This window comes from Sinohyriopsis cumingii, chromosome 16 (genome assembly GCF_028554795.1).
Source record: "Sinohyriopsis cumingii isolate HCF-2022 chromosome 16, ASM2855479v2, whole genome shotgun sequence".
NCBI classification, from domain to species: Eukaryota; Metazoa; Mollusca; class Bivalvia; order Unionida; family Unionidae; genus Sinohyriopsis; species Sinohyriopsis cumingii.
In genome coordinates this window covers 92,552,252-92,567,231 of record NC_142976.1, presented here as the reverse complement: position 1 = coordinate 92,567,231, position 14,980 = coordinate 92,552,252, and the positions used below count along the sequence as shown (strand labels likewise).

Here is a 14,980-nt window from a genome sequence, read left to right as displayed (position 1 = left end):
TAAATAATTCGAGTAATGGAATTCATGTCTATTGTCTGGAAAGGATTTATGAGAAATTAATATCATGCAACAATGCATGCATGTTTTAGTCAAAGTTACTGGCAAAATAACTGGTTGTTCTGAAACCTTAAAAAATTAAGTAAATGCTAATGTGTTTATACATCAATGAGCGTTAACTTTGGATAAAAATGAAACCATTTTATTTTTTAAATGTTGGTATTTTGTATTCATTATACATTCAGACATAATATATCAGTATATAATTGTATTATAAACCTATGCACAATTTTCAGTCATGTAAATGTACATGGATTTATAATAAATTGAACATCCAAAATTTATCATATGTCATATGCTAGGGAAAGTGTACTTCTGAGTATGGGCTGTTAGGGTTACTTCCCCTATTTAACCAACCCTGGATAAGGAACACTCTCCAAAAGCAACCACATCTGTTTGGTCCCATTTACAATTTGGAATAAACTAATCCTCTGAGACCATCTTCTAATTAAGACCAGTCCCAATCAGTGGTAATTAAGACCAGTCCCAATCAGTGGTTTTAACTGGGAGGTATTTACTCTATCTAGTAATTGGGATCAAATTCACCATTCCTAACAGAAATAAAAGTTACATATGATCGTAAGTATTTCTGACAGGAAAATTCACTAATTAAATAAATTCTAATGAAAAATTATGGATTTTTTGTACTTTCAAGATATTCATTCCAAATTTAAAATCTAGCTTGAATTTTAAAAATAGCTGCCATATTGATACAAGAAACAGTACAGTACAGTTTGTTCTGATTCATTCATAAACTGGTCTCGTGCTCAATTTATTATCAATCCTTACCAATTTCTCTATCTCCTCTTTGACTGTATGTTCCTGGAACAAAAACATTTAGTTTTTAGCAACAGTTATGACACATATAATGTCTGTCTTAAATCTCCAAAGACGAAGGCCAAAAGCTGCTCCCAGAAAGCTTTTTCTGTCAAAAGAATAGAAAAACATTTTAAGTGTATCTACCTCTTCCCATGTTATCTCTGTTCAGGTTATAAATCATATCAGTACATTTAATGCAATACATATATGTCACAAAAGAATTTATGTTGACATCTGAAATATTTTTTATTTGAGGAATTACTGATTAATTGTGGTGATTCTAATTTTAAAAGCATTCTCTAATATTGTTGCTTTCAATTGAACAAAGTTAAAGGGAAGTAACTACTACCAGGTCTAATTGCTTTATTAAATTTGAGTTGCTCCCCTGAAAAAATACAAATTTACCTGAAAGGCCATGGAATCTATACACTGTTATTAACTTTAGTAAGACCATGAAATGTGTTACTATTATTAGAAGTATAAATAATATTAAGAAAAAGAGAATGGACTCTTTGTAATACTCATTTATTTCGACTGCAAGAACAAACTTAAAGACCTAATAATGTTCCCTACCTTAAATATATTTTTTGTTTTCTAATTTGTATAGTGTTTGTTTTTTGTTATAACTGTTGTCTAATGTTGTAAAGCACTTAGAGCTTCTAAAGATTAGGTGCAATACAAAGTCATTATTATTATTATTATTAATAGGCATGATGGGATATCCCTCCAAACAAAAAATGACACAATCAAAGGACACAAAGTACTACACTATCTTGCTTTCAACATCTTATGTTATTACCTTACTACACAACTTTTAGAACATGGCAATGGATAATTTTCTGCAAATTATCAATAGATTTGCAATCAATCTGTATGCCATAACTTGTTATAAGTTAAATCTTTAACTCTCTAACAAGGCATGCTTTGCGGAGATAAATCTCATCTATATATATATATATATTCAAAGTGAAAAGCTATTAAGTACACTGCCAGGAATTAGATGGAGAATTTAGGATTCAATCCCAAGCTCTAAAAGATCACAAATAATTCTTACCCGTAACACCTGAACATGTGCCATTTCTTTCTCCCTTCCATGAAACCAGTGTTCTGTTGAAAATAATGTCTTCACATGAACCACCTTGCAGCTGTATTAGCATTATTCTGTTGACATTTTCACAAGTTTATCTGTTTCTGATGTTGCTGTTATTGTTTTCGGTTTAACGCCATTTTTCAGCTCAAGGTAGGCTATACATGGTGGCCAGTATAACTGATGGAGAAAGAACACTGGAAAACCCAGGTAAAAACCACAGACACATTGAAAGCTACGAGCCACTATCTCACATACCCATACTGGTCAAGCCCAAGACTCAAATCAACGAGGGCAGAGGTGAAATGGCAGTGATCAGAAAAGGTGAGCACATTAGACCACTTGGCCACGAGGGCCTCTATCTGTTTCTGATTGCAGTGTGACTGTTAATCTGTGCATCACAGCAACCCTTCTCATGCGAGACATGATCATGGCCTGCTTTCCTGATTTTAACACATCCTCTGAAATCTGACATGGACTGAGAGGGTGCTTTAGAGTAAGTTATCATCAATGTATTCTTGAATTCACCCTGATCCATGTGAGAGGGTATTTTAGATTAAACTATTATCAATGTATGTATTGAACTCACCCTGATCCAAGTGAGAGGGTGCTTTAGAGTAAGCTGTTATTAACATAATGTCTTGAACTCACCCTGATCCAAGGCTGGGTGTACTTTAAAGAAAGCCTTTATTGACATATGACTGGTGATTGTCTTGAGCTCACCCTGATCCAAGTCTGAGGGTACTTTAAAGAAAGCCCTTATTGACATATGACTGGCAATTGTCTTGAGCTCACCCTGATCCAAGGCTGGGGTACTTTAAAGAAAGCCTTTATTGATATATGACAGGCAATTGTCTTGAGCTCACCCTGATCCAAGTCTGGGGGTACTTTAAAGAAAGCCTTTATTGACATATGACTGGTGATTGTCTTGAGCTCACCCTGATCCAAGGCTGGGTGTACTTTAAAGAAAGCCTTTATTGACAAATGACTGGCGATTGTCTTGAGCTCACCCTGATCCAAGTCTGGAGGTACTTTAAAGAAAGCCCTTATTGACATATGACTGGCGATTGTCTTGAGCTCACCCTGATCCAAGTCTGGAGGTACTTTAAAGAAAGCCCTTATTGACATATGACTGGCGATTGTCTTGAGCTCACCCTGATCCAAGGCTGGGGGTACTTTAAAGAAAGCCCTTATTGACATATGACTGGCGATTGTCTTGAGCTCACCCTGATCCAAGTCTGGGGGTACTTTAAAGAAAGCCCTTATTGATATATCACTGGCGATTGTCTTGAGCTCACCTAACAGGGTTTCAGATTATGCATAGTAATACAGTGTGGATAAGGTTATCAGACACATAAAACCAGTCTGGTGATCAAAATTAAAGCAGACAGCCTTACACAACATAAAATATTTATTTCATTTAAATTATTCATACATCATTATTTTTAGGTTTTATTGCACAAGTTCTCGTGCATAGCTATTTTCAAATCACATTATTAGCACCTTCATGCAGACTGGTATATGCTGTTTCTCCATAAATATAAAATTTGACTAACCAAAAGTTCTGTAGCCCTGAGTGGATCTAGAATCACTCACATGGCAGACATAAGACTAACGGTCGAATGCAACACAAGCAGACCAAGTTATCTTGGTTGAAAAGGGCAGCCATACATAATGGATTGAAAAGGACCATACCATTTACAAGTTTATCTAGTTTTCTAGTCATGTGAGATCAAAATGTGATGTTCATTTTCCTTCCCCTCCCCCCCCGTTCCAATTCAGTGGAAAAAAATGGTGGCTAAAGAAATGTGGAAAATGGGTGCAGGGGATATTATGTATATTTATGCTTATAAATCACTTTACCATAATGTACACCTTAGCCAAAATTAGAAATAAGTTGGATGTCAAGATGAAATTCTCTGTGATAAGGGTTTATAAATCAATAGCACCAAAATGGTTTATGATGCATTTGTCAGTAGACACTCTGGTGGCCTAAGTGGTTAGAAAGTCGGCTACAAATGCAGGAGGTCCAGGTTGCTTCTGTCTTTCAGGGCCACATTTTGTGCCACAACTTGGGCCACACTTTGTGTTACAACTATGGGTCTTTCTCTGGGTGACAGTTTATGCTACAACAATGGGTTCCTGGGAACAATGGCCATTTTGTTGTACTAAAGAGAAGAAGCAGAAGGTATTATAGGATCAAAATGCTGCCTTCATGATATCCTCCAAGGAAGAGTGATTTACATAGGTCCATGAGGCAGCAACAGCCCAAGCCTTATGGGTGTTTAGTGTCATAAGAAGTTTTTATCAGTATGGGACCGAGGAGTTCTTTTGACTGTTGTGACAATCCACTCTAAGAAACGAAAGCCAAATAATGATGGAGGTCTTAAGAGGAAGGGAAAGACGTTTCCTACCCTTTCTTTTCCATTTCATGGCATTTAGACAGAAATTGGGCACACAAAAAAAAACATTTGATTACCTCCAGCACTGATTTGATTGAGACTGCAAATCTCTATAGATAATGGAGCTATAAAAGATTACTGATTTTTGGCTACAACACCTGACTGACAAAAGAGAAATGGATTTGTAATTTCCATTAAACTGGAGATGGCCAGTGTAAACATACAATGCATGAATCTCACTGCGCCATCTCACAGATGTTAAAGTGATTAAAACACAGACAATCTTGAGTGTCAGGTTCTGAAAGGATTCCACACTCAGGGTTTCATATGGGCTTTTTGTTGAAGACCACAAAATACAAGATAGGTTCCATCTGGGTGTACAAGAGCAGTAGACATGTCTCTACAGCCCAGAATACTTAATGAGATCAGCATTGGTGTGTATCTAAACCAATAGGTAAGACCTGATAGAACTGAAGTGCATTGGGACATTTTTTTCGAAGCTGAGGTTGCAGTCTGAATGGTGGGAAGGTGGAGACAATCCCATTGGAAGCTGAATGCAGCTGCTGCCCAGGCTCTCTGGTCCATGAGTGGACAGATGTAAAAGGGAAGTCTGTTGTTGAGCCTGATGGTAAACAAATCTACCAGAGGCTTTCCCCATATTGAGAAAAAGGACTCTGTTACTGAGCAGTGAAGAGTCCATTCCATAAGAACCGTTTTGCTTGACTGTCTGCTAAAACATTTCTTCTCCAGAATGCAGCAAACTCAGAGAGTAATGTTATTTTTATTGGCCCAGCAAAGGAGCTTCCACAGTGAGAAAGGGCATGTGTGCCTCCTTGATCTACGGAGATATGCTACGATGCATGTGTGCCCCTTGATCTATGGAGATATGCTATGATGCATGTGTGCCTCCTTGATCTATGGAGATATGCTATGATGCAAGTGTGCCTCCCTGATCTATGGAGATATACTACAATGCATGTGTGCCTCCTTGATCTATGGAGATATGCTATGATGCATGTGTGCCTCCTTGATCTATGGAGATATGCTACGATGCATATGTGCCTCCTTGATCTATGGAGATATGCTATGATGCATGTGTGCCTCCTTGATCTATGGAGATATGCTATGATGCATGTGTGCCTCCTTGATCTATGGAGATATGCTATGATGCATGTGTGCCTCCTTGATCTATGGAGATATGCTACGATGCATGTGTGCCTCCTTGATCTATGGAGATATGCTATGATTTATGTTTTGTTTGAGGAAACAATGACACATTAGCCACTTAATCTGGCAATGCATTCTGGCAGACCTAAAAATATGGCTTTCGTTTCTAGGTGTTAATGTGGAGAGATAATTCATCTAGAGTCCAATGACCCTCAAGTATGCCTCCCACTGTAAGTGAGCACCCCAACTGTCAGGAATCTGATGTGTTGGTGAACAGATATGAGTGGGAGTCTGGTATATGCATAGGAAGCCAAGTCAGGAATCCCTCCGATTCCATTTGGTGCAAAATATACAATGATTCTTAAGTGTACACTTTGTAAACTTGAGGCAGTCTAGGCGAGTGTCCCAATGGCCCTTACTGTGGCCACACTTCTCCACAGACTGTCCTGACAACGTACTCCAAAACAAATGTTTTATCTGAAAGAGAATAATAATAATAACAATACTGTATATTTTTTTCCTTGTGAAACTCACCTTGTATTTACTGTGTGATATATACACCTCTGTGTATTTGACCAAGGTAAACAATTGTTCTCTGAATTAAAATCTATTTGAAAGAGAATAATAATAATAATAATAATAATAATAATAATAACAACAACAATGCTGTATTATTTTCACACATAAAACTTGCCTGTTGGTATGAACAGCATGCTATATACACACAAGTGTATTTGCAACTTCACCAGTGTATGCAAAATGGTAAACAAAGAATTACCTTGAAGGAACAATTTCCTGTCTTATCCCTGTCTTATTCCTGTCTTATACCTGTCTTATTCCTGTCTTATACCTGTCTTATTCCTGTCTTATACCTGTCTTATTCCTGTCTTATACCTGCCTTATTCCTGTCTTATCCCTGTCTTATTCCTGTCTTATCCCTGTCTTATCCCTGTCCTTTTATCCCTGTCCTTTTTTCTTTAATAATGATGATGTTCATTTGTTTGCCATTTATTGTAATCCAGGTGCAATGTAGTGACATACAGTAACAATGTGACACATCAAATATGTATTAAAATACAATGGTGCAACAGAAAAGAGTAACATTTTTCTATTAAGAAAATTATGCATTCCTATTAACTATGCTTGGGCCTATGCTGTGTTATAACTTAACATACAAGACTTTCCCATTAACCAATTGTATTTGAAAAATAAGTATACCGTAACCCTTTAGGGTGGGATACACTATGGTAGCATAAGAAGGGCTTTCCAGAACTAATTACTAAAAAAGGGCTGCAGTTACAGGCATAAGAACAGTACATGAGATGGCTGAACAGATGAACATAACACTAGACGAAATATCACTGAACCAAACGTGGTTTCAACTCGCGACAGGCAATTTTTCTCTGGTCATGATTTTAACAACAGAAGCATTAACATTCAGAAAAGATGACTGTTTCTGCACAGAAGCACAAATAGAATTCTACACTCAGTGGTTCACACTGAATGGACAAGATTATTTTGACAAGAAAAAGTGATAAGCAGTGTAATAGTGATGGGTAAGGCACGGCTTCATTAAAATATATATACACAGATCACTTGGCATGTTTTCTCAACCCTTTTTCCCCTTTTAATATAGCAGTCATTTTTTAAATATACTTTGGAAGTATTTAAAAAAGTTCAAAGAGAGAGAGGTTCCAACTTGAAATCTTTGCCTAAATTAGAATATATGTGGTAATTGGCTTCATGTACTGAGAAGAAAAAAATCAGTAGTGTGCTCACGTTACTTGAAAAGTTCTTTATTTTTCCAAACCATCACAGCCACCTAGGCATTATGGAATTGAAAACTAGACAAGATTTACTTACCTCCAAAAGTGAAGAACTTGACAATGTACAAAGTCAACACACCTCCAAAAGTGAAGAGCTTGACAAAGTGCTTTTCCAAGATCTTGATGATGTGAGCCCACAGTTTAAGTTTAATTATCAGCATATTTTTTCAAGTTTGATCAAAGTTGGAAATATGGCATCCAATCTGATGCAAGATCACCTCATTAATATGCATGAAGCTCACTCATTAGTAAGTCACCTCATTAATATGCATGAAGCTCACTCATTATTAAGTCACCTCATTAATATGCATGGAACCCACTCATTATTAAGTCACCTCATTTATATGCATGAGGCCCACTCATTATTAAGTCAGCTCATTAATATGCATAAAGCCCACTCATTATTAAGTCACCTCATTAATATGCATGGAGCTCACTCCTTATTAAACTATTGTGAGATTTTAGTGATATAAGCCAATATTTATGATTTTAATTGAAATCTGACTATAAAAATCACCACCAGTGTGCTAACAATCAGTTTTGATATGTGGGCTATGGATGATGCATGATACATATCAATCAGGTGATTGTCTCTTCATGGCCCATGACCAGGTGAACTAGACATATGAATAATTTAAAATAATGGGTCAAAATTTGCTGTATAAACTAATCATTTTTACAAACTCCCAAGATTTCAACGACTGTATAAAGATTAAGAAATAAATTGATGTTATGTCCGATTCATTACTGCCTAAGTGGCTAGAGGTAGCTGGTCTGAATTTATTGTGCATTTGGATTCATCTCATCTGTATCTACTTTGTTTATAAAATCCAAAATGCTTTGCTCTTAATTGTGGTATGTGTTTTTCCATTCCCTTGTTTTGAAAGTGAGAACTGTTGGATTTTTCTCCGCCTGCTCATTCCACTCATCAGCCCAACATATTATAGTGTTATAGCCATGAACCCTTTTGTTGACACCTATAATCAAGACTCATTATGCATCATAAACTTGGCGCCTCAGTCAGTATTGTGCTCTAAACTTAAATATTTCGTATTACACTCATTTTATTCATCAATGAAATGCAGCAGACCACATTGAAAAGCTTTCTTTTTTTTATCAGGATGCCAGAAACAGACTGGTCATAAATCAATTATCCCGCCTTCACATCCATTACTGCACAGGCTGACTTTCAATAGTGCTTTTCAACACCTCAAGCTCATGTTAACATTAAGTTCCTCTTTTATCATTCTCTTCCAAGTCCCCAAAACTACTATGTTATTTACCATTTAATGTCTGGTCAGTTGGAATGCCAGAAAAACAAACAGAAATCTGCAATTTTATCATTGGCCATAACATCGATATCTTATTTTAGCCCTTGTTTAATTAATCAGGAGATGAGGAAGAATGTTCTGATTTGACAACTGAAGGCTACATGAAAAAATAATTTCCTTGCCCCTCATGGGGAGGGTGTACTGCTGTCAAAGCCAGGAATACCATTTTCTCTTGCCTCATGCTCACATCCAGCTTCAATTTCAAACATACATCTTTTGAATTTAATCAAGCAACTCTAACAGTGCAGAAATGGTTAGTCCATTTCTTTTGCCTCTATTGTTCACCACCTAGTAGAGAGAGAGAGAGAGAGAGAGAGAGAGAGAGAGAGAGAGAGAGAGAGAGTATGTGTGTGTGTGTGTGTGTGTGATTTAGATTTTTAATGTAGCTTTAACAATTTTTCAGTCATATTGCTATGATGTCTGCAATGTTACAGTTTATAGTGATGTTTAGGACTGGGGCATCATGCCACAGACATGTAGCATGATGTCCCACCCTGTCACATTATTATGACACCAGGTCAAACAGTCCTAACACTAACCTCTTAATGCTGAGCACCAAGCAAGGCAGCTGTTAGTACCATTTTTTTTTTTAAAAAAAAAAGTCTTTGGTATGACTCGGCCAGGGTACGAACCTGCGACCTCCCATATCCGAGGTGGACGCTCTACCACTAGGCCACCGGAGCAGTCCACCACCTAGTAGAAAAAATAAATTAACTGATTCTATGTTTTTTTTGACAAAATACAACACTATTCTTTAATTCTGTCATTCCACCAATAGCAGCATAATGATTCTAGGATATTTTAAACTTCTATTCTGAATTGCCCTACAAATCTATACGTGACAAAACTCTTAGACTATATTCAGATTGTCAACTCATTACATTCTGTCAGCATACAAACCCACAGATGTGGCCATGTATTAGACTGGATTGTGTATAGACTTGATGATATTTTTTAAAATCTACTGCTATCTCCCAGATCATTTATGCATAATATTCCACCTTGATCTGTCATAATATTCCACCTTGATCTGTCTGTCCCTGATCCACCACCTGTTTACATTTCAAAACATAACATTAGCTTGATTTAACATAGTCGTTATGAACCAACAACATTAGTTCATAACCAACAACATTAGTTCATACCTAATGACTGTACAAAATCCCACTGCTGAACAACTCCACCACTGCCAGCATTCAGCGCTTGATAAGCATACCCCTACAACCTCGAGTCAAGGTAAAGCAGCATACACAACAAGCTGTTTGCAACCAAAAGGGAATGTCACAAGGCCAAGAGACAGTGGCTGTCATCAGTTCTGACAGTACCAATGCAGATTTATGAAGCTGCCTAAAAGAATGTTACAAATATTGTTACTGCAGCAAAATCTACCTACTTCAGTACAAAGATCACTGAAGAGTACCAACTGCAAACAGCAAATCTGCATCACAGTCAGATTACTGGCAAGTAACAAATCAACACCAATTCCAGCTTCCTCAGACAGTCTACCAGATCAGTTTGCTAATTTTTTCCATGACAAATGAAACTGTCTGAGATCAACCTGATAGCATCATGCATCCCGACACAACCTCACCATACATAATATGATACAAAATTTCAAATTTAAAAACTCCCATTCATAACATTTCTATAGATTTACTAACAATAGTCCATAAGTCATGTGTTCGTAAGTCATGTGAACAAGCTCTAATTCCTACCTCACTGAGTGTTTGGATACTATATTGCCTGCTCTGACTGATGTCATAAATACTTCTCTTTCTACTGGTGTTTTTCCATCATTCTGAACCATTATCAATTGTGTATATACTAGTATAGATTGTACTTTAAGATAATGTTTTTTTTTAATGTTTGAGCTTGGAAGCAAAATTGTTGACAATTTGATGCAATTTTCCACTAGAAACAACCCACAGGAATTCCTGGGCATTCTAGTGCATCATAGCCATAGGTCAGGTGAGAGCTTGTATATGAATAGAGGTTTTGTAAACAAAGTTTTCATTCCTGTTTAAAATCATCCTTTGGGAATCTATCATCAGTGCTTGTAGCTTCGTTTAAATATAATTCTAGATAAATTATTTACAATAAAATCATTCCATGGAATTACTTATTGCTCAATGACTGGATTAATACATTATTTGGAGATTTTTGTGAATTCTTTCAAAAGCACTTTGGATTACATCACTGTGTTACAACAGCACATTCAAGACTATTGATACATAGCCCATTCATGAGTATTGGTACATCAGCATATTCAATACTATTGGAATTCATTCACAACATTCTATAGTTTTTGACTTGTGATGGGGCATTTAGGATTATTTGCAGTTTAATTGACAATACTGTATCTTTGAATTTTCAAATTGTTTTCAACGGAAATAAATTATTTGTTGAATTTTACTTAAATTGTTGAGTTCACTTCCTTTCTGTTACTTATTTTAATAACAAGAGTCATAACATCATGGATTGATACATGTATTAAGATTCACACTAAACTGAAGTCATTCAAAAGGGATTGAGCAAATGGATAAAATTCATGACGCATACGACATACAAAACAAGGATAACACTACCATAAATGCCCCTCATGGGTGATCCCCCTTCTCCGATTTCACCTCTAAATATGTTTTGGCCTACATCTGTAAAACTTAATAGCTGATTACTACAGGTTTGACCCTCCCAAAATAATTTTGCAGGTACCCCTGCCGTCCCTCCTCTGGCAGAGGCATACTAATATTAAATTGACAGTTTAAATGCGTACTAAAATTTATGTGAGGCAGGAAAGTAAATCTGAGTGTCCAACTTGAGGAAGTTTTCCTAAGAAAAAGGAACTAGACACTAAAACAAATGCATTTGCATCTTGGGAATTCATTTTTTTATCTTGGAAAATCTTGATAAATTTAATTAACCTATTCAAAAAATGACACTAGGCCCAAGAGGGCTTGAGATTGCTAACTGTAACCTGTCAGACTTCATCCTACAAGACAAATTTTACATAGTTGTATAATCAGTATCTGAATAGCAATAAAGTCTGGTTGTTGTCTTGTTAAAGTCTGGTTTTGTCTTGTTAAAGTCTGGTTGTTGTCTTGTTAAAGTCTGGTTTTGTCTTGTTAAAGTCTGGTTGCTGTCTTGTTAAAGTCTGGTTTTGTCTTGTTAAAGTCTGGTTGTTGTCTTGTTAAAGTATGGCTGAAACTGGTAAAGCATTTGTTGTTTTGTTTTATATTTGTTTGGAATTTGTCTTTATGTATACGAAATCAAGGATTCAAGCTACTTGGCTCAACTTAACCCAGAACAATCAAAGGACACAAAGTACTACGCTTTCAATGAACACAAGATACAGGTTTTCAAAAACAATCAGCCTCTCTGTCTGTCTGTCTGTCTGTATGTATGTATGTATGTATGTATGTATGTATGTATGTATGTATGTATGTATGTATGTTTGTATGTCTGTGTGAGTGTGTGTGTGTGATTTGGATTTTTAATGTAGCTTTTTAAAAATAAATTCAGTCATATCGCTACAATGTCTGCAGTGCAACATTTTATAGTGATGTCTAGCACTGGGCCATCATGCCACAAACATATATCATGATGTCCCACCCAATCACATTATCTGGCCAACAAGTCCTAACACTAACCTCTTAATGCTGAGCGCCAAGCGAGGCAGCTGTTAGTACCATTTTTGTAAGTCTTTGGTATGACTCAGCCGGGGATTGAACCCACAACACAACTAGGCATTAGGTTAATGGATATTCTCTTGGAAGGCAATGTATTGGGATGTAGTCAGAAATAGCTCCCATAATGTGTTTACTACTCACATTTCCTGCAAAAACAACAAAAACCTCTAGGGGTTAATGAGTTAACTAGCAACCATGGTAGTTCCGAGGTTAGTGTCCCACACCTGTGACCAAAAGGTGATGATTCAATCTTACATCACTTTACTCCAATTACTTTGGTACTGAATAACCTACTTGTGTTGCTTTACTATAAAACAACAAACTGAACTTAATTATTGAGAGGTACCAAAAACTCATCAGACCACAAATATTATGACATATATATATATGCCCCTAGCATATAGTTTGTATAAACAATAAACAGTCCTGCTAAGAACATATGTAAAACTATATTTGCTGCAGTTTATATAATAGATTATTGTAGTTAAAGGTAGGAACCATTTTACAGGTTACTTAACTGACTGCGATAGATTTAAGGCTATTGATCCAAATCCTTTTTGAAGTCTGCATTGGGCAGGGCCATTAGACTAATCTACATCTGTGGGCAAGGCCATTAGACTAATCTACATCTGTGGGCAGGGCCATTAGACTAATCTACATCTGTGGGTGGGGCCATTAGACTAATCTACATCTGTGGGCAGGGCCATTAGACTAATCTACATCTGTGGGCAAGGCCATTAGATTAATCTACATCTGTGGGCAGAGCCATTAGACTAATCTACATCTGTGGGCGGGGCCATTAGACTAATCTACATACATGGGCGGGGCCATTAGACTAATCTACACATGTGGGCGGGGCCATTAGACTAATCTACATAAGTAAGGCACACTAAGTGGAATCACCTATTTGATCTGAAGTAAGGTAAAACGAGGAAATGCATGTTGAAGAATAAATGTTATGAAACACCACTGCCTTGAATGAGAATGAAACACCACTGCCTTGAATAAGAATGGCAAACATCTTATTAATGATTATTGGAATTTTTTTGTGATCACTAGCAATGTTTCTTTTTACTCAGAATTCACTTTATATATAAAATACAAAACAAGATTATTTCAGTAATTGAATAATGTACAATTTTTTATGGGGAAATGTCAAAATGTTGTGATTCAGGGATGGATAAACCAAGTGCAAATCAAACAAAGCCCTGCAAAACAAAATTTCAGTACTGGATGGAGTTTGACTCTGTGGAGCACAGCAGGAAGGTGGAGCATCTTACATGCTACAAACACCACATTAACATCAATGATTCTAGAGTTAACAACATTCTTCAACACAGTAACACCAAAAGAAGACTCCCTCACAGAAACGCTGATGCGTAAATATTATTTTCTCTACTTGGAAAAATTCAAAAAAAGTTTGGGAACTGAGCAACATTAGCACTAAATGTGTACAAAAATAAACATAAATGAAACTTGCAGTAACTTCAAACAAGCACCCCTCATGAACTACTGAGAGCAGTAAAGAATGCATCAAATCAAAACAATATTTTGTTTATTTAATGTCTGCAATTATGAGAGTGTTTTTGTATGTGTGTATATATTTGGCAATTCTATTGGACATTGCTGAGTCTACCAACAATTTTTTGTTAATCAAATTTGAAATATCCATAATTTTCTATTGGTATGTATCAAAAGATAAATTGTTGGAGGACAAGCACTGAAGACCCCTTGGTATCTCAAAACATGTTTTTGAGACCCTACCACCATACACACAGACTGTCTGGGAATACGGGATTCATGTCAACTATCTGAAAATTATTACTAACATGATAAGCAAATTTAAATAAATATACCTGTAAATCCATTTAGTGTTGTCTCACTTTGTAAAATCCATTTGAAACAGCAATATTTACTGATTACAAAAGTCCTCATGAAATGGCATGAATGATATAAACTTTACCCAATTCAGCATGCAAGGTTTGACCATGTAACTGCTATGACAATCAGTGATTATTAGCTTCTAGTTTCCCCTGGTAATATAAATGTCAATATTTATTGAACCCCTGGCTTTCTACTGTTAGGACTTCCATCTAAAAGTGTGTCTATTTCTGTTGACATAGCGACAAGTTTATAATTGTTCAGATCTGTCTGTATTGATTATGTTGTTGGTAACTGCATGCAAATTCATCTGCAACACACCGTAATACAAAGCCATGAAGATTGAATGTGTACCGGCAATTAAAACCTACCTTAATTTTAAACTGCCTTCCTAATGTATTTACTTCCTGACCTAAAAGCGTCTCCAAAGCTGAGATAAGCACACTTCCTACTCAACAGCAGATCACTTAATATAAAATCAGAGTTTAGTAAAACCTGCAAATTAACAAAGGTAACATGCACTTATCCTAACCCAGAATTTCACAGGTAACTAGATTAACAAGTGCACACCATGTGTTTAACTGGCAAAGTCACTGATGATATAATTTATGCTGTCCACAAATTTCATGATTACTTGACATGTATGTGTATTACTTCATGTATATGTGTAGTCACTTGTCAAAGACCAGCCAGGTAATGTAAATCTGACAGGAGAGTCTCTGTT

The 14,980-nt window shown here is 36.3% G+C and overlaps 1 protein-coding gene across 6 annotated transcripts in view; it reads right to left on the bottom strand.

Annotated features, from left to right (window-relative positions):
* Nucleotides 1-14,980, bottom strand: part of LOC149780995 (voltage-gated inwardly rectifying potassium channel KCNH6-like) — a 326,871-nt gene that overhangs the window by 147,101 nt on the left and 164,790 nt on the right. For 4 of the 6 annotated variants that reach the window (XM_089938100.1, XM_089938103.1, XM_089938104.1 and 1 more), the window contains one exon: nucleotides 847-879. The exons of the other annotated variants lie outside the window; for them this stretch is intronic. In XM_089938100.1, coding sequence (XP_089794226.1) covers nucleotides 847-879 — 33 coding nt within the window. The remainder of the gene's footprint in view (nucleotides 1-846; nucleotides 880-14,980) is intronic. 6 annotated transcript variants of the gene reach the window in all.